This window comes from Nicotiana attenuata, unplaced genomic scaffold, assembly GCF_001879085.1.
Source record: "Nicotiana attenuata strain UT unplaced genomic scaffold, NIATTr2, whole genome shotgun sequence".
Lineage (NCBI taxonomy): Eukaryota > Viridiplantae > Streptophyta > Magnoliopsida > Solanales > Solanaceae > Nicotiana > Nicotiana attenuata.
In genome coordinates this window covers 147747-165539 of record NW_017670373.1, presented here as the reverse complement: position 1 = coordinate 165539, position 17793 = coordinate 147747, and the positions used below count along the sequence as shown (strand labels likewise).

The following is a 17793-nucleotide window of genomic DNA, read 5'->3' as shown; positions in this document are numbered from 1 at the left end:
TTCCTAATCCACTGCTTATCCTACTTAACGACCTTTTTCCCCAGCAATTCAAAGGCAAATTAGGATATTTCACCCATACTGGTATAGTTTGAAGAACCTCTTTATTAAAATCAAAATCAGCCGACTACATTTTGACAATGATAGGCTTATTATCCAACATGTGAGGCCCTGAATACAAAACTTCATCTCTATCTTCAATCGAATTGAAACGAACCACAAAATACCCATTATCATTATGGAAATACACCTTAGGCTTAGCTACAAAATTCCATACTGAAGCAATGTACCTTTCCATGGCGCCTATTGTTGGACTTCCTCCAACAACATACAGTATTAACGCAAGCTTCCATTTCTGAGTCTCCTCCTCGATCTCTTCCTTACAGAGCTCCACAGTTACCTCGCCATTTTTGATAGTAGGTCAATAAAGCTTAGATCCATACCTTTCGCCGCATAATTCGATCCCACAAATAGGTTCGCCCACTGCTTCTGCCCTTTATCAGCCTCCACATTAGGTAAACTCACTTGAGGTTGAGCTACCTTCATTGGATCTCCTTTTACCCCCAGTTCAACAGTAATTGGTTCCAAATTCTTACCAGTTGTCACAGATTTGCCTATATTTGGGCTTGCATGTATCATCTGAGTATCAGTAATCACTTTACTACTAAGATCGGTCTTATCTAATGGAGTTTTCACAGTTTCCTTCATGGTTGACAATGGCGGCCACTGTTCCATTAGACTTTTCCCCATCTCTTTCCAAATTGTCATTCCTCAGAATTGGAGTGCTCGTACCTGCACAGTCAATCACCAGAGTCGCAGTAATAATTCTCTTCGGTCGTCCCCTCCCCATAGTTGATGGCGTACGTTAGCGCATGCACTCTAACGTGCGCCGAGAGAGCGGTTTCAATTGCTTTAAGTTGTATGTTATTGTAGTTGTATTTAGCTGGATAGTGTACGAAAAAATTTCCATAAATAAATTGTGTGCATATAAACGAATTCATAATATGTTAACAAACTAACAACTGAATAAATTGTACAGATAGAGAGTTAAGAGACAGATAAAACTGATTTTATAAATTCAAACCTAACAAAAATCATTTTACTGTATTATTATTGCTTTGGAAGGAATATTGATTCAATTTTAAAGTCTGATCTTTGTCTAAGGTGGTAATCATTTTACTGTATTACTCAAAAGGCGCATTTTGAGGGGCATGTTTGCCGTATGCCAATGCTAAAGTGGTCATGCGGTGAAGTCTGATCTCCGTGTTATCCTATATCACTCCTATATGACCAAGAAAATCTTGAAGATTTAAAGATCGAACTGGTAAGTTTTCATAAAAGGCAGGAAGATCAATAATATGACCTAAGAAATGCCTGTGGAAACATTCTCGAGAACAGTCGGCCTTTTGCTTTGATAAGCAGAGCACATATTCCTTAACAGGGGAAGTGGACCACAGCCAATCCAAGATACCTGAAACCAACTTCTCCCTTAAAAGAAAAAGGGTGTAACTACATCCCTTGATTGAAGTCACAAATAATGAATTGGGAACCTTTTAAGGTGGATTGTACATATTTGGTAAACAAAACTTGTTTATGCCGGGTAATTAACTAAATATGAACATTAAGGGTAATAAAGTTTCAAATAGTATATAAGAATGAAAAAATCTCTTTTCATAATTCCAAGGCCCAAAGAAAAATTCAATGCTTTATTACTTTTAAACTTACTATATGAATATATTTTACACATGTAACATGTATTCGGTACGGTTCGATATTTTTTCGATTTATTTTTATAAAATAAAAAATCAATCCTAATTATTGGTACGATTATAGATTTATATAAAAACCTACGGTTCTTTTAAAAGAAACCTAAGAATCGGTTCGGCTCGGTGCGGTGCAATTTGGTCGGTTTAGTCTGTTTTTAAATATCTATTAACACCCTAATTGAAGGGGAGCCTTGGAGTAACGGGTAAAGCTGATGCCATGTTCTTGGTCAAATATTCGAGTCGTGGAAACAATCTCTTGCAAAAGTGCAGGGTAAGACTGCATACAATAGACCCTTGTGGTCCGGCTCTTCCCGAGACATAGCGAGAGCTTAGTGCACCGGGTTGCCCTTTTTTTTATATATAAAAGTATGTCATTAAGGATAAAATAGAAAGTTAAAATTTATTTTCTTTCAAATATAAAAAGGCATTTTTCTTTTTTAAACAAATTGAAGAAAAAAAATGCAATGAAACAGGGAGTAATATTTATATCACTTGCACTACCAATTGGTTACTAGCATACAATGAAGACAAAAAAAACACCAATATTGGTATCAGGTTATAAATAGACAGCACACCAACTTATGGGCACAACTGACTACAAGATTTTGTTTAAACGAACATTGGATCGATGAAACTACAGCACAACAACTATGCCTCAGTCCCAAATTGGATCGATGAAACTGATGCTGATACAAATCAATTGATCGATCAATTACTCTTTCAATTTCAAATTAGTCAAAATCGACTACCTATTAGTAGTAACATTTTGCATCGCTCTGTTCAAATGCAATTCAATTTGAATACTAACTAAAGAAGAATACAAGAAACTCATATGAGATCATATTTTGTAAACAGGAGTGATACCCAAAAGATGGAAACACTTTCTCATGACAAGTGCTGTTGCCTCGCAAAGCAATAGTCTGCTTGTTTCCTCGGCTGAGCCAACGACCTGCCAAGTTCCAAAATTCATATTTGTAAATGCTAGCCATCAACTTAAATACCATAGTTACTCTACACAGTATCTTTCTTTTCGTTAAATTATCCGATATCCAAAGACGTTGGTCTAACTGATCTGAATTCGGGCCAGAGAGGCCTGCTAAAGGGGTAAAGTGCTCTCTACTGGAAAAACCTTTTGGTTAAGGGTGGAGGGATCTTAACCATCCCACCGCATCCCTTGGTGGTTTCTACATAGTATGTTCGCCACTTTTCAAGATTTTCATGAATCTTAGACATTGAACTATTATTATTTGGTGTTTTATAAGTGGTTTCGAGCTGGTCTATTGCAACTTAAGCCACGGGTTATAGAGGTGCATAAGATTTGCTTTCACAATTTCTTTGGTTTACTTTATTCACAGCTAGGAAAACTTCTTACCTGACAGTTGGTGTAGAATTTAGTGAAGTCTTCAGATAATTTGTAAAGATATTCACACAACAAGTTGGGCAAAAGATTGGTACAAGCTTCTTCAACAATCTGCAAAATGAGATGGCACAATTTACTTGATCAAAACTTCGTTCCTAGAAATAATAAAAACCCGCTTAAGTGCTAACAAGTAATAAAATTCCACATATTCTTACTTCAGGAAATTGGAGCAAATGGAGTCCTAACATGCGTTCATCTTGATGAGCCAAATCCATCGCCCCACTCTGTCCAAAGAATATAATTCAATAACCACTAATAGTAATTCTAATGCCACTGTTGTAATTTAAACACGATTGAAATATCAGTTAACATTGACAAACTACCACGCTATCACGTGTTTACCTACTTCAACGATTCTTGGGCGGCCACAAGGGGCCTCAGAGCAAACGGTTGGAATTCTTGATAAAGAAAGAGTTCAGTTGGATAGCATAAAATGGATGAAATTACCTTTTTTAACTCCTCTATATCTCTACCCGACTTCCTGATGATTGAACAAATGCGAGCATGTGCATACAGCAAATACACAGCGGTATTTCCCTGCCCATCACAGAAAAATACAAGAGAATCATATTCCAAACAGAGTAATAGAATACAACAGCTGCAGCAAAAATAAGTAACGGAACGAACATATCCCTACATATTGAGAGCGTTCATAAATGAAAAAGTATCGGCTCCTCAAAACAAAATCAATTATTAAACCATGTAGAGACTCATGTGCTTCAAATTGTAAAAAAGTCTGGTGTAATTAAAGAATTGAACTTGGGTTTAATAACTCGTTGAAAATGATTAACAGATTTATTCATTTAATCAAAGGGATATCCATTCACATACCTTATCACTAAGCATCTGATCGAAATTGAAGGTGTAATTAGTCAACCTGTTGTTCTTCAGGTCAGCATATCTGTTTTGGGGTACCAAAAGAAGAAAAAAAAGGTCAAAACCCTGTTGAGACAACAAGAAAAGCATCAAAGCAAATGCATAGCAAAACTCTCATTATGTTTTTGCCAAGATTGTAAACGTTCCTTTTAGCGCTCCTTTTTAAGAATTACTTTTTCGTTCTATATGGCATAATTTGACTAAACACAGAGATTAAAGAGTTAATTTGAGTTGTTTATGTCAGTTGATAAAATTTTGATTTGATAGGTAGAATTACAGATTATGGATTAATTTTCAATTATTAAATGAATTTGATTTCTTAAAACTTGTTCTGTTGAGCCGAGGGTCTCCCGGAAACAGCCTCTCTACCCTTCCTGGGTAGGGGTAAGGTCTGCGTACACTCTACCCTCCACTAGTGGGATTTTACTGGGTATGTTGTTGTTGTTGTTGATTTCTTAAAACTTGTAATATTTTTATTGGAATTGGAATAGAATTGATATACACATAAAGTATTTTACTCAACAGAAATTGGAGAGTGCATTACTATAACTAACAATGTGATTTCTTCTTAGGTATAACACTCCCTTTATTCCAAGTTAACAACTTCTAATTTTTCGATAGTCAATTAATATCTCCACTTCTACAGAATAAGAAAACGTTTTTAGATTTCTGGCTTTCGCTAAAAGTACTTACATGGAAAAGAAAACTGCTATTAATACACGAGCATGAGGAAACTTACTTAACAGCACCGTATCCTACTGCTTCAGCAGTTTGATCCAGTTCCTCAGCTGTCCATTCTTTAGCCTTACCTGATAAGACAAACATGATATAAACTTGAAGGGGTACTCTTGCACAATTGCACAATATTATTACCCATAATATTTATAAGGGAGAAGCTATTACAGGCAAAAGACAAACAAGTAGAAAAAGAGAATAACCACAAATAACATTAGAGCAGACCTCTTTCTTCAAGTGCTAATTTACACCGGCTTTTGGCCTCATCAAGCAAATCAACCAGCTTCACCACCTCAGTACTTCGTGTACGGAACCGTTTCCCGTCTTCTCCTAAAACTAGACCAAATCCTACATGACTAGCTTTGGGGTAATCATTTTCGTTTGAGGGAAGCCAACCCGCACGTTTTGCAGCCTGGAAGAAAAAAAAAAACATGAGAATAACGCTCAAGCCCAATAAAGCTGCTCGATTATCTCATACGCTAACTGCGGAAAAAGAAAACAGGCATAGATATCAGAAACGTACAGAAAAGAACATTTCAAAGTGCTCTCGCTGGCCAACGTCAGTCACATATATCATCCAGTCTGCTTTTTCTTCATTAAGCCGATACCTACAAAGTTGCAGATAGGACACCTAAGTGAAAAGTATACATCTCTTCAAACTCTAGTAGCTTCTGTACAAACTAGTTATATCCTTGATGAGAAAATAGGCTATAATTGCAAAGCCGGTCAAGAAACATGAATTGCAACTAAAACTAACCATAGAGCAGTAAGATCTGTTGAAGCGTAGTTGAAACCACCATCCCTCTTCACAACAATAAGAGGTATTTTCTTCCCTTCAATAAAGATAACGCGAGCTCCTTCACTTTCTTCAATTAATCCTTTCTCATTAAGCAACTCCAAAGCCTTGGGAATATATGGATTATAAAAGCTTTCACCCTAAAAGGAAGAAGCACCAAATTAATCCATGAGCCTTTGGTTCAATCTAAAACACGTGCAAAAAAGGCTCAATAGAAAACGAAAAGCAGAAATCAGCTGGAAAACCCTCCAACAACAATCAATTCGTCTGGAGTCCCTCTACAACATATAACAGACTATCTATACATTCAGAAAACAAATAGTTAATTTACCAAAAATTAATTCAATACCAGAGATGATATGGTCCAATTTCAACAAAACCATAAACTGTTTCCTTTGACTTAATACACCAGCTTTTTTGACAGGCAAGTTGTAAACCAAATTCAGGTCGAAATTAGCTTAGAATATACGCCGAGTTCTTTTACTAGTCGATCCACCCTTGAATAAGTTTGCATCATCAATAATAATATATAACACCACCAAGTCTAAGAGTGACGTGACCAAACCAGGCAACAGCATTTACAAACCAATATTCGTCCATCAAATAATGAGTGAAATGACAACTCACTATTCAGATTAATTCACTTTTTTTCTTTTCTAGCAATTATCACTATTCAAATCACAAGGGAGCTGCAAAATAAACAGTACAAATTCCAGTAATATTTAAGTACTAAACACAATCTTTTTTCTTTTGAGAGTTCTCCTTCTCAAAAGAAGGAGTAAGGACAGCCATGTTCAAAAAAAAATATGCAGTTATCTTTCTAAGGAATACCACTCGTGCAGTTATGATACCTGCACATAGTAACAAATTACAATTTAATACATAAAATAAACTAAGAGACACATCAACCTGAATTGATCGTCCTACGTTCTAGTCCCGGTAACTAACATAACCACATATTTTATTTTATTTTTAAGAAAGTAAAAGAAAACATAACCACGTATTGCAGTCTGCCAAAATCTGCCATATACTATACTCGAATCTATTTTATCATTCCAATACCTGATATCCAAAGCAGATTCACACTTATCAGGTGCTAAAGTTGGCGCACGCTACCTGTGTCATTTTAATAGCATGCCGCAAAGTTTGACCTCATTCTACGAGGAGGCTAAACAAAACTAGCATAGCAATCACATGACAAAAGGCAAAACCAGGGAATTACTGCATGTTTTCCATAGAGTCATCCCAAGTTCTAAGCAATTAAGGAGAAAAGTTGAGTGTAGTACCTTTTCCTCTAAGTGAACTCCAAGTCTCTCATACACCTTCTGAAATTCTTTTCGGCTGATTTCACATATTTGCGCCCATGCCTTTCTATACTTCTCATCCCCACCCTGTGAGACACGCACATGCACAGGTAAGAGAAATGCATCAGATACAAGTATGATATGTGATCTCTTTTTTCCTTGAGCAGCAACACAAGAGAAGCAACAGAAGCCCAAAAATGTATTCATCCCTCCCCCTCCCCTGACGACAAAATAACTAGTCAACTGTGCATGAGCTCTCAAAAAAGATAAACATGATAAATGTAGAAAACAAATAAATAATTAACAAATAAAAGCTCACCTGAAGACTAACAACTGCCTTTTGCGCCCTTTCCTTAAAATCAGGATCACTATCAAATCTTTGTTTTGACGCCTTATAGAATGCCTAGCAATAAATGAGAACAATGATTACCACGTCAAGCAACATAAATTTCTGCCTTTCTATCGACAGAAACACCTGCTCCCAAGGAACTCAAGAAACATGATATAAGACATGTTTTGAAAACGAGTAAGCACAATATTACTTTCATATTAAGCATTGGAGGTTGCCAAATATGTGCATTTCTAAATCTCAACTTTTTACAGTTTGCTAGTCATGGCCAATAATTGCAGACTCAATGTATCAATATTTAATAATAGGTCAGGGAATAACTGCAAAGAAAGAGCATGAATAAACAAGGGAAAGAACGCCAATCAAATAAGAAATCTCTATCCAATGCTAATCTATAACATGTACGTTGCATGCTTTATCAGAATTCAAATGCAGATGACAAAAGAAAAAACAGCAGTAGTCTTCATCGGAAAAAAAAAAACAGCTGTAGTGAATAAGAGCCAATAGACTCACCTCCAAATCTCCAATCGCTGGAGTACTACCAGCTTCCCAGTTAGGAAATTTTTCAAAAAGGAACTCAATTAACATTCCGAACTGCAAAAGATATAACAGGTATTAGGCCCTAAAACAAATTCGTAAGGCAACAAACATTTCTAGTGAAAGACATACTTCTCCAGAAAGGAAACTTCATATGTAGATGAAAAGAGATCGTGTGTCATGGTAAAAATCTAATGAATTACATAGAATTAAGTCTTCCCCTTGAAAACAAATTGAAGTTAGATGTCTCTTGGCTTCTAACCATTAGTTACATACACTTAATAAATTGACACCAAGACAATTTTGTTATACATCTAAAGGGTAAATCCACTCCATATTATAAGCTTGCAAAGAACGATAGCTGATCAAGCAGCTCAGATAAATATTGTATAGGTTTGAAGATAAAACAACACTTACAGTTCTCTCCTATAATTACGTTGAAGGACGAGCGCAAGATAAAAAGATTTGTAAGCAAAGTTGCCAACAAATATATCCCATAGGTATTACTCATATGGAGTAAGAGAATGAGAGATTATAGATCATGAAATCTACCTGTGTGCCCCAGTCACCGACATGGTTTCTCCGAAGAACTTCAACATTGGAAAACTCCAGCATACGGGCTAAAGTGTCTCCAATAATAGTAGATCTTAAATGACCAACATGCATCTCTTTTGCTATATTGGGTGATGAAAAGTCAACGACGGTTCTTTTAACAGGAAGCTTCGGTGCCCATGTCTCGATGCCATCTATTAGCATCTTTTGAACGCTCTGCACCAGTAAGATAGAAGTGTTATCATATGATCCTAACCAACCAACTAAAAACAACTGCCGACTAAAATAGAGCTGGTTAAAAATATTACCTTTGCTATCCATTGCCTTGCTAATACAATATTAATGAAACCAGGTCCTGCTATAGAGCAATTCTCTATCATGTCCGACGCAGGAAGATTTTCTACAATTGCCTAAATTTTGAAAAACTGATATTTAGTTGCTACCTTTCACTTCTAGTACCATGTTTAGAAAAGAAATAAGAGATTAGCAGGATATCAAATCACCTTTCCAACAGGTTGAGGACCCTTGAACTGTGTGCCTTTGCCTTTAATTTTATTCCACAAGCTCATTGCATTATTGCTGTCCAAAGTTACAGCGTAAGAACTTAGAGGAACAAGTTGATTCTAATTACTTACATAACAAACAGCTAGAAGTCTTAATAAATAGCCTTTAACTTGAGAGCATAATCAGAGAAAACCGTACCATTGGTAGTCACCATTTTTTGTATCATTGCAAATAGCAACCAAAGGCTGCACATCTGAAATATCAGGGAATGCTGCTCGAAGTGATTCCTCAAATAGCTTCGCTAATTGCTGCTTTAGACTCCCAATACTTTCTTTATCCTGTTCAGAGAAGAGGTGGGTATAAATAACGTCCATGTTTCAGCAGAAAATTTCGAGCGCAGAACCTATCTGTACTATTTAGGGATGGTTACAAGGATGCAATATTATGAGATCGTGACTTACAGTTTCCATCGTTGATATTATCCTTGAAGATACTTCAACCGCACCAAAAAATCTCCTAGATGTTGCTCTCAGAATACCTGTCTAGTGCCACGACAACCATAACAGAAATTACTTAAAGCAATCTTACATTGCATATAAAGGAAATAGATGAAAGTGCAGTGGAATAATCAGCCTTTGGGAACAATTTCGATATTTGAACACACAATGTAATGCCAACAACTTCAGATGTCGCAATGTGCTTTTCTAGAAGGTGGTGGTTAACATGGAAGATCATAATAGTTCGTGTGAGCATCTCATTGACATAATTTAAAGTGTATAACAACTGTTTAATTTACTATCCAGAAAGACACACTCCCTCTTTCTTTTTCTTTTCTTTTTTTGTGTTAACTCTTCAGTCCGTCCAAAACTGTTACTTCCTTTCTTAAATGAGCTTCAATTGTGAGCTCTACAGCATCTTTCTTAATGAAAAGAACTTATTCCTTTTTTTATAATCGAGAAATTCTCAAGGCCACTAATGCACTGTTTGAAACTAGATAGGTAATGGGCCCACCCCTCTACCCTTCCCCCCTTAGATACCATGCTTTTGTCTACGCCTCTATGGCGGGAACCTCTGACGTTCCCCTAACCTACACATCAAGCGTTGCGCTCTTACCACTAGACCAAAGCTCCAACGACGAATAGAAATCTTACACGAGGTGTGTGTTAATTGATTGAAAGGGGTTGTCTGATGGATTAGTTGAGGTGTATACAAACTGGACCATACACCACAATCATTAAAACGAAAAAACAGGTGTCTGCACCAATACAGTATATTCCATTCATCATGAACTACATTACAAACTTGGCCAAAGTTACACGTGTTCAGCCACATTACCTTACAAAATAGGCAGAGAAGATAAAACTGACCCATTTAAGTTAGGGTTAGCATTACATAGACATACAATTCTAGTTTCAATAGTCAACATCTAACACATAGAACAAAAGTTCAGTGTAATTAAGCTCAATCCTTGGGCTATACTCCCATCAAAGCACAAACAACCAAGTCTAAGCAGTAAATAAACATAAAGTCCCTAACTTTTCAAGAAAAAAAAAAGAATACTATAAATTGCACTCATACTTTTGACTCAGTTACAAACTGCCCAACTCAAGAAAATCCCAGCAACAGCTAAAAGCAATCATTCTATAAGTTACATTGACAATAATCAAAGAAAATAATAACATTATCCCACTAAAGAAAAACAAAAAACAAAAATAATAATAGCTACGCCTCAGTCCCAAACAAGTAGGGGTCAGCTATATGAAACCGTATTTCTCCAACAAACAACAACTTTTCAATAAGTTACATTAGCAATGGCAAAAGAATTAAAGAAAACAACACCATTATCGTAATTTCATCAATAAAAACCAAAAGGAACAATAAAAAGAATTTAAAAAAAAAAAAAAGGAAACCCATTAACAGACTGAGAGAGAGGCTTACGGGTATTGAGAGACAAAGGGGAGAAATTGGAGTTTAGGAGCTGAGCAGAGGGAGGCGGAGAAAGTGAAAGCAGAGGTGGTAGTTTGAGGGACAAGGTAAAACTGCTCATTCCTATTAAGCTTTTGTTGGGGTTTTTTTTTTTTTTTTTTTTTTTAAATTCTGTTTTTCCATTTTAGTAATGGCTACTTTTGTTTGGTAAATGCGGCAGTTTTGCGTTGGTCTTCTGTTCGTTAGGGTTTTTGGAGGGATTTGGACATTTGTATAGGAGCTAGGTCTCATTTTCCAATTTTGCATTATTATTTCAAATAAGAGAACGACATGGAGGTTATCTAAGTGTGATCTATAGGTCACGTGTTCAAGTCGAAAAAATTATCACTATTACTTGCAGTGCTTTTCCGGATCCTACATGAATACGGAATATTTTATGGACCGAACTGCTTTTTTTTAATAAGAGAACGTCATGGGAAGGGGAGCATTAGAGCAACGGTCAAGTTGTTTCCGTGTGACCTATAATTCGAGCCGTAGAATCCGTCACTCATGCTTGCATCAGGGTAGCTGCCTGCACACCCCTTGGGTGCGGCACTTCCTCGAATCCTGCGTGAACGCGGGATACTTTGTGCACCGAACTGTTTTTTTTTTAAGAGACGCCATGAGATCATGTGGCTATTTTCACTAGTAATATATCTTTCTTTTTTTACTTCTTTTTAATTCATGTTAATCTTGATTTATATAATTGTTCCTTTTGTTCTACTATTAGCTAAATAAGTACTACGTAGTTTAATTATCTTCAATGCTCCATTCATCGAAAAATAAGATTTTCTTTTTCAAATTTTAAATATCTTTAAAGAATTTCTTAATTTCTGCCACCTACTATCAACCAGAAATTGGTAAAGTTAGAATACTAAAAGATTAATGACAGGCCTAAATAAATTAGAATCTGAAAAATAAATAAGCTTACGACAAATAAATTTGTCTGGATTTAAGAAACAACGGGTTTGTCTGAAATTGATAACAAAAATATAGAAGGTTTAAGTGTGCGCCACTTTTAAGTGTTTGACCAAAAAATAATACTATATACTTTCGGTTAAACTATTAAATTTTGTGTAACAAAAGGTTAAACCTAGTTAGTGATAATATCTCTAGATCTAGAACTAGGTAGCATAAATAACGTGAGATAATGTTGGTGGGGAGCTGAAAACAGTGCGCATTTTATATTCCAAAAGGTTGGAGCAATAATAGGGTAACATCAAGCAATAAATAGCAATAAATGATATTTGTGTAAATAAGGAAAATGATTCACCCAATATTGAATGAGGTAGATGATTCTTCTTTCTGACAGTGATGAATGACAGACAAATCCTAGAATATTGGAACTATTCTCGGATCTGATGAAAAAGTATGAAATAATAGATGATGGAATCTTAATAAAAAGGTTGAGTTTGTATCTTTGCTAGAGAGAGAATCTTCTTCTCAAAAAGTGTTCTTATCAAAATGAATATTACATACCTTATCCCCTTATCTCTTTTTCTATTTATACAAGTCATATTCCTAACAACCCTAACAGTACAAATCAAGGGAATATTCTCTTTAGTGGCTTATTTCAAATAGTGACGGTTGCAGCTGTTGACATAACAGTCAACCTCGACCGTGGTCAGCTCCTCGGTCACGAACCTTGGTGCTTCCTAATTGACCTCGGCCAATCCCTTCCTCGAGGTCGCCTCGTACTAATTTTCCTCAAGGCATATTTTGGCCTATACAGTTAGTCCCTCCGCTTATTGAGGTCGACCCTAGACGGCCTCAATGAGCGGACACTGTTTGTTGTGACTGGGAAATTTGGGCGAGCAAGTCGGCTGATGGTGTTTCAGACGAGCTGACAACATAACCTCGTCCAATCCCTTCCTCGACGTTGCCTCGTACCAATTTTCCTCAGGGAAGCTTATGGCCTATACAGTTAGTCCCTCCGCTTATTGAGGTCGACCCTGGATGGCCTCAATGAGCGGACATTGTTTGTTGTGATTGGGAAATTTGGGCGAGCAAGTCAGCTGATGGTGTCTCGGACGAGCTGACAACGTGACCTTTCATGAGCTGCAGCTTTTGGGGTCACGTCAATTCAAGGTGACGTCATGACATCATGTGTGATTATTACGTATTTTCTCGATGCCTCGCATCGTTTCCCGTGCCTCTGCCATTTCAATACCTGAGCTGGGTAACGGCGGTTGGCTTTCTCGATTCCGGTGCTTGAATTCTTATAAATAGGGATATGAAACTATTTGTTTTATCCTTTGCTTTCTAGATATTGAATCTATGCCTTCTTCTTCCTTCTTCATTCTGAGTTCTTGCCTTCTTGACCTTGCTACTATATTTCTGCTCCTCTTGTACTTACAACACCCTTTCTAAAAAAATGGTCAATGTATTTTTTAGTTCCCGGGGGGTACCTGATCCTGTCCCCTTGGTTGTGCGCATGCCTCCCCATGACGATGGGGTTTTCATTGTTGCTAAAGATGAGAGCTTTCCTACGGTGGAGGAGATAATCCCCCGCAGTGAGAAGGTTAGATCCGATTTTTCAAAGGTGCCTGAGGACGACCCTGAGATCTCTAAGTCGTTGATGAAAGAGGCTGGCCTTGCTGAATTTAGGGCTAAGTTCAAAATTCCTGCCCATATAGACCTAATTCCGGCAGAGCGCGACGTGGTACAAATACACTGCTCTGGGTACTGCGCTTTCTACGCGTACCCTTTCCACGTTGGTTACTCCTTTCCTATCCTCCCATTGGCTGAGGAGTTCTGCCGCTATTACGGCGTCTGCCCGCCCAACTTTCTCCATATATCTACAAACTCATCCGCATGATCACGAAGTATGCAGAGTTAGTCGGGTTCGGGGTGTCGCTTCGCCACTTAATGCATCTTTTCGCCCCTAGTTTCTATAGGGGGACGATGTTGCATCTTCACCACCGAGGAATCAAATGTTGAGTGGTGAAGATGGATGATAAGGCGAATAGTCAACTTTGGCTCAACTATTTCTTCGTCAAAACCGAGGACGTGGTGGCCAATGCAAGCGGGTTCCCGAGATTTGGAATCATGCCCGTAAGTATCTCTCTCCTCTCTTTTTCGTATAGAATGTCGGTTTTGCTAGTTTCAGTTGCGTTGACACCTCGTTCTCTCTTTTTGCAGCCGAGACTGCACCCCCTCCATTGGTTGAAGACATCTATGATTGGGTAGGCTGGGTTCTCCCCTATACAATGAGGATTCGTGAATGGCCAGCTTTCCTCAAGAAGTTCGGGCCTGCGCCTTCCTTGACCGGTAAGTATGACCGTTTGCATTTATATTGTTGTGACTTCCTGGTCGCCTGCCCGTTACCGTCTTGTGGGTAACACTGACCTTTATTTCTTCTTCTCTTTTTTTTGTAGATCGGGGATCGTCGAGGAGGCCAAGGGCTCCTCCTCCAGCATTTCGCAAGAGAAAGAACACTTCGGAATCTGCTCCTCCTGCTGTAGCTGGGTCGTCTCGGTCGTCGACTGCATCCGCAACAGAACTCTCTACTTCCCCCTTGCGTCATTTGATAGATGAAGAAGAGGAGTCGTCGCCTGGAGAGGAGGGTTTGGTCTCTCGTAAGAGGAGATCAGTAGATGTTGGCGATGGGACCGTTTGAGTCGTGGACTCAACAAGGGGTGATCACGAGCCGGCGGCCATCATGCTCGAAGATGATGCATATCTGGCGGCTGAGGTCCCGCCATCACCGGAAGCCGTAGAGGCCGTTCCCCTCCATGATGCCGATGTTGGAGCTGGTGTGTCACGACCCAAACCGATGGGCCGCGACGGGCACCCGGTACCTTACTCAACCGAGTACCAATGTAACGTATCTTTTTTATTGCATCATCATATACACGTGACATACGTGCCTAATAGGCCAACATGATCATTTATAAACTCAAAACATAGGCCGACAAGGCCGTACAATCTTTCACATACACAACATATGTCTACAAGCCTCTAAGAGTACATAAATGTCATAGGGGTCGGGACTGGGCCCCGCCATACTAATCAGTACATGTCCTAATCACACTAACCACATAAGCAACTCCGGAGCAAATGAAGCGCACCAACACCTTCCGCTGAGCTGATAGCCTACTTGGAGGACTCTCGACCTGTCTATCGGGACCTGCGGGCATGAAACGCAGCGTCCCCAAGCAAAAGGGACGTCAGTACGAATAATGTACCGAGTATGTAAGGCACATAAATAGGCACATAACATATATGGAAGAAATATAGAGTAACTGGCTCAACATGTAAGTCTGGATAGCTCTGTAAATCATGAAATAATTATAGTGTCATGCGTATGCGTATGAATGTCATGTCGTGCATAGGTACATATTTTATAACATCATCAGGCCTCTGAGGGCATCCCATCATATCATCTCGGCCACTGTGGGCAAAATCATCAACGTATACCAGCTGATCAGGCGGTGGTGCGTATATAACGTCATAACCTTTCCCATATCCCATATACATATATATACATACATATTTACGCGTATATAACCCATCTATTCATGGGTCGATGTACATGTATAAATGCATGAAATACGTTAATAAAATCTCTCGGTACGTCATAGGACCATTATGCCTCTAAATAATATCATGAAATAAACTTTACCAACTTACGTATTTTTGAGACCCATGAACAGATGATAGAATAATATGACACATGGAAAAACAAGACTATATACATCTCTAGCATTTCTACGAATAGTGTAATTTATGGAAGTTGTGCCTTTGCTCGTTTCGTTTGTATCGTAGGGATCATGCCAAATAGAAAGAAGGAATAGCCTTAACATACCTGGAGTAGGGAAAACTTCGTATAATATTCCGTTGGAAAACCTTCGTTGATCGAACGAAATTTGCCCCTGCTTCTTAGAAATTCATGGACGAGAATGCTTCTAGTTCCTTGAAATATTGGAATGAAATTCGCTTCTGGTTCCTTGAAATAGTGGAATGAATAACGTTTCTGGTTGCTTGAAATATTGGAATGAATAACGTTTCTTGGATTCTCAAATCAAGAAAGAATGCATCCTTTTTTGGAGTGACTAAGACTACGTTACTTTTTTCTTATTTGTTTCCTAAGGAATTGTAACAAGATAACTTAGGATAATCATCCATTCTCTTTTAAGCCTAGGTTGCCACCTAGGCATAAATGACTACTTAGTCACTTCTTGATTTGTGGCTTCTTGCCACGTGTTTGGGGATACTTTATAAATTTTTATCCACTTATTAGTTAATTGGGTAATGTCCCGTTATAATTAACCAATTACCCGTATAATTAAAAATTATCACGGCCATATGGTACCTTGTATGATACTAGTCCGTAAATATCGGGTATTGACGCACGACCCGTATTTTACCCCCACATGCCAAACATGGATAAAAATTTATTTTCTTTTACTTGCTTCCCCTTTCACCTTCACGAATTTATTCATCACTTGTGAAATAGCATAATCCTTATAATCTCCAAATAATCTTTTACTTGGACTGATGTCAATTACCTTATGACAAAATCGATGTACAATGCTACAGGGTGCAACATTGTCGTAATTTAATACTGCGAAGCGTAACATGATCGTAATATAATACTGCGGGACGTAACATCATCGTAATATATTACTGTAGGACGTAACATCATCATAATATATTACTGCATAGGGCAACATTATCTGAATATATTACTGCAGAGCATAACATCGACGTAATACTGTGGGGCATAATATTATTCCCCCCTTTGGAACATTCGTCCTCGAATGTTGACTGATGCACTTATTATTTCATAATATATGTCTTCCGAATACTTTAGAACTTCCCTTGCCATCTAGGCAACTGTTCTGTGAATAAGTCTAAATTCTAGGGCATTCTTCCCTTAGGCCTCCTTCTCACACCACAACTTGTAGTCAGAATCCTTCCGATCTCGTAACTGTTGCTACCTTCGATCATGCAGCCTATATGATTTTGACCTTGTAAGTGTGCCCAATCTCTAGGCTTCATATACCAAGTTTGATAAGATGTCCCTTTGGGCATTTATGAGTATACTGAAGTCCTTTGCTCAGTCCTTTGTTGAATTCACGAATATTGCTATATCTTATCGCATAGGTCCGTTTAGCCATTTACTGCCACATCTCTTACTTTAATTTATTGTTTCTGAGGTCTGCTACCAAATCCCAGCTTACTCTCGTTGCTTATTCCATATATATAAATCTAAGTCCTTTAATGCTTCCTCATTGCTGCTCATCTTTAAAATGACGGCCTGATCCCATCTCATACTTTGTGACTTTTGTCCATCCATTGTTGATTCACCTCAATATGATCTACAATATACCACTGATAACTTGAAACTTCTTACGTAATACTTTGCCACTAGGGCTTACTTTGCATCAAGGAGTATTCGAAGTGATTTTCCTGATCCACTTAGCGGCGATACTGTACTTCAATAACCGTATTTTATAGCATCCCAAGGTGATTCTCTTACGTGGGTATTTTAATCCCGTACAATTCATGAATCCCTTCTTTTTTTTTCCTTCAAATCATTACTCAATCGAAGGCCCAAACGTCATCTTTTATCTATCACAATCACACCCTCATTCCACTACCAGGGCAACATTCCAATTCTTCTAGATGTTATTAGTCTTAGACTCCCTTGAGTTCATTCAGGCTATGCTGAACTTTCTATAACTTAGAGAAACCATTAGCTCTCTTGTTTTCATGGGCTTAATCCCGAGGACTTATCCATTCTCGTTACCTTCTCACTCACCCTTTCTTATCCTTACTCATGTCATAAAACTCTGTCGCTTTACTATACTTTAGCTTGCGACCTATACGTATCTATTTACTCTATTCGTAGCCTTCCATCAATTTGCTGATTTCCTTATGTTATTCTGGAATATCAAGTGAGACATCGCCTCGTCTCTAACTTTTCTTTACTCTCTTGACTAGATCTCTCGGTACTTAGAAACCATAGGCTGGAAGGTACGGCACTG

General features: G+C 38.0%; 1 protein-coding gene across 2 annotated transcripts; it reads right to left on the bottom strand.

Moving 5' to 3' along the window:
- Positions 1-2293: 2293 nt before the first annotated feature.
- Positions 2294-10989, bottom strand: LOC109238529 (arginine--tRNA ligase, chloroplastic/mitochondrial-like). Of its 2 annotated transcripts, none has more exons than XM_019405001.1 (18): positions 10775-10989; positions 9298-9374; positions 9035-9174; positions 8836-8911; positions 8641-8742; positions 8333-8548; positions 7757-7837; positions 7214-7297; positions 6877-6981; positions 5552-5730; positions 5318-5402; positions 5020-5206; positions 4799-4868; positions 4015-4084; positions 3631-3720; positions 3339-3407; positions 3136-3234; positions 2294-2712 (listed from the first exon to the last, which is right to left on the bottom strand). In XM_019405001.1, exons 1-18 carry the CDS (start codon positions 10881-10883, stop codon positions 2602-2604), a joined length of 1950 nt encoding a protein of 649 aa, XP_019260546.1. In that variant the 5' UTR covers positions 10884-10989; the 3' UTR covers positions 2294-2601. The 2 variants fall into 2 exon arrangements, with proteins under 2 accessions (XP_019260546.1, XP_019260547.1); XM_019405002.1 differs by having other exon boundaries at positions 9298-9378; positions 10775-10879.
- Between the last annotated feature and the right edge of the window lie 6804 nt (positions 10990-17793).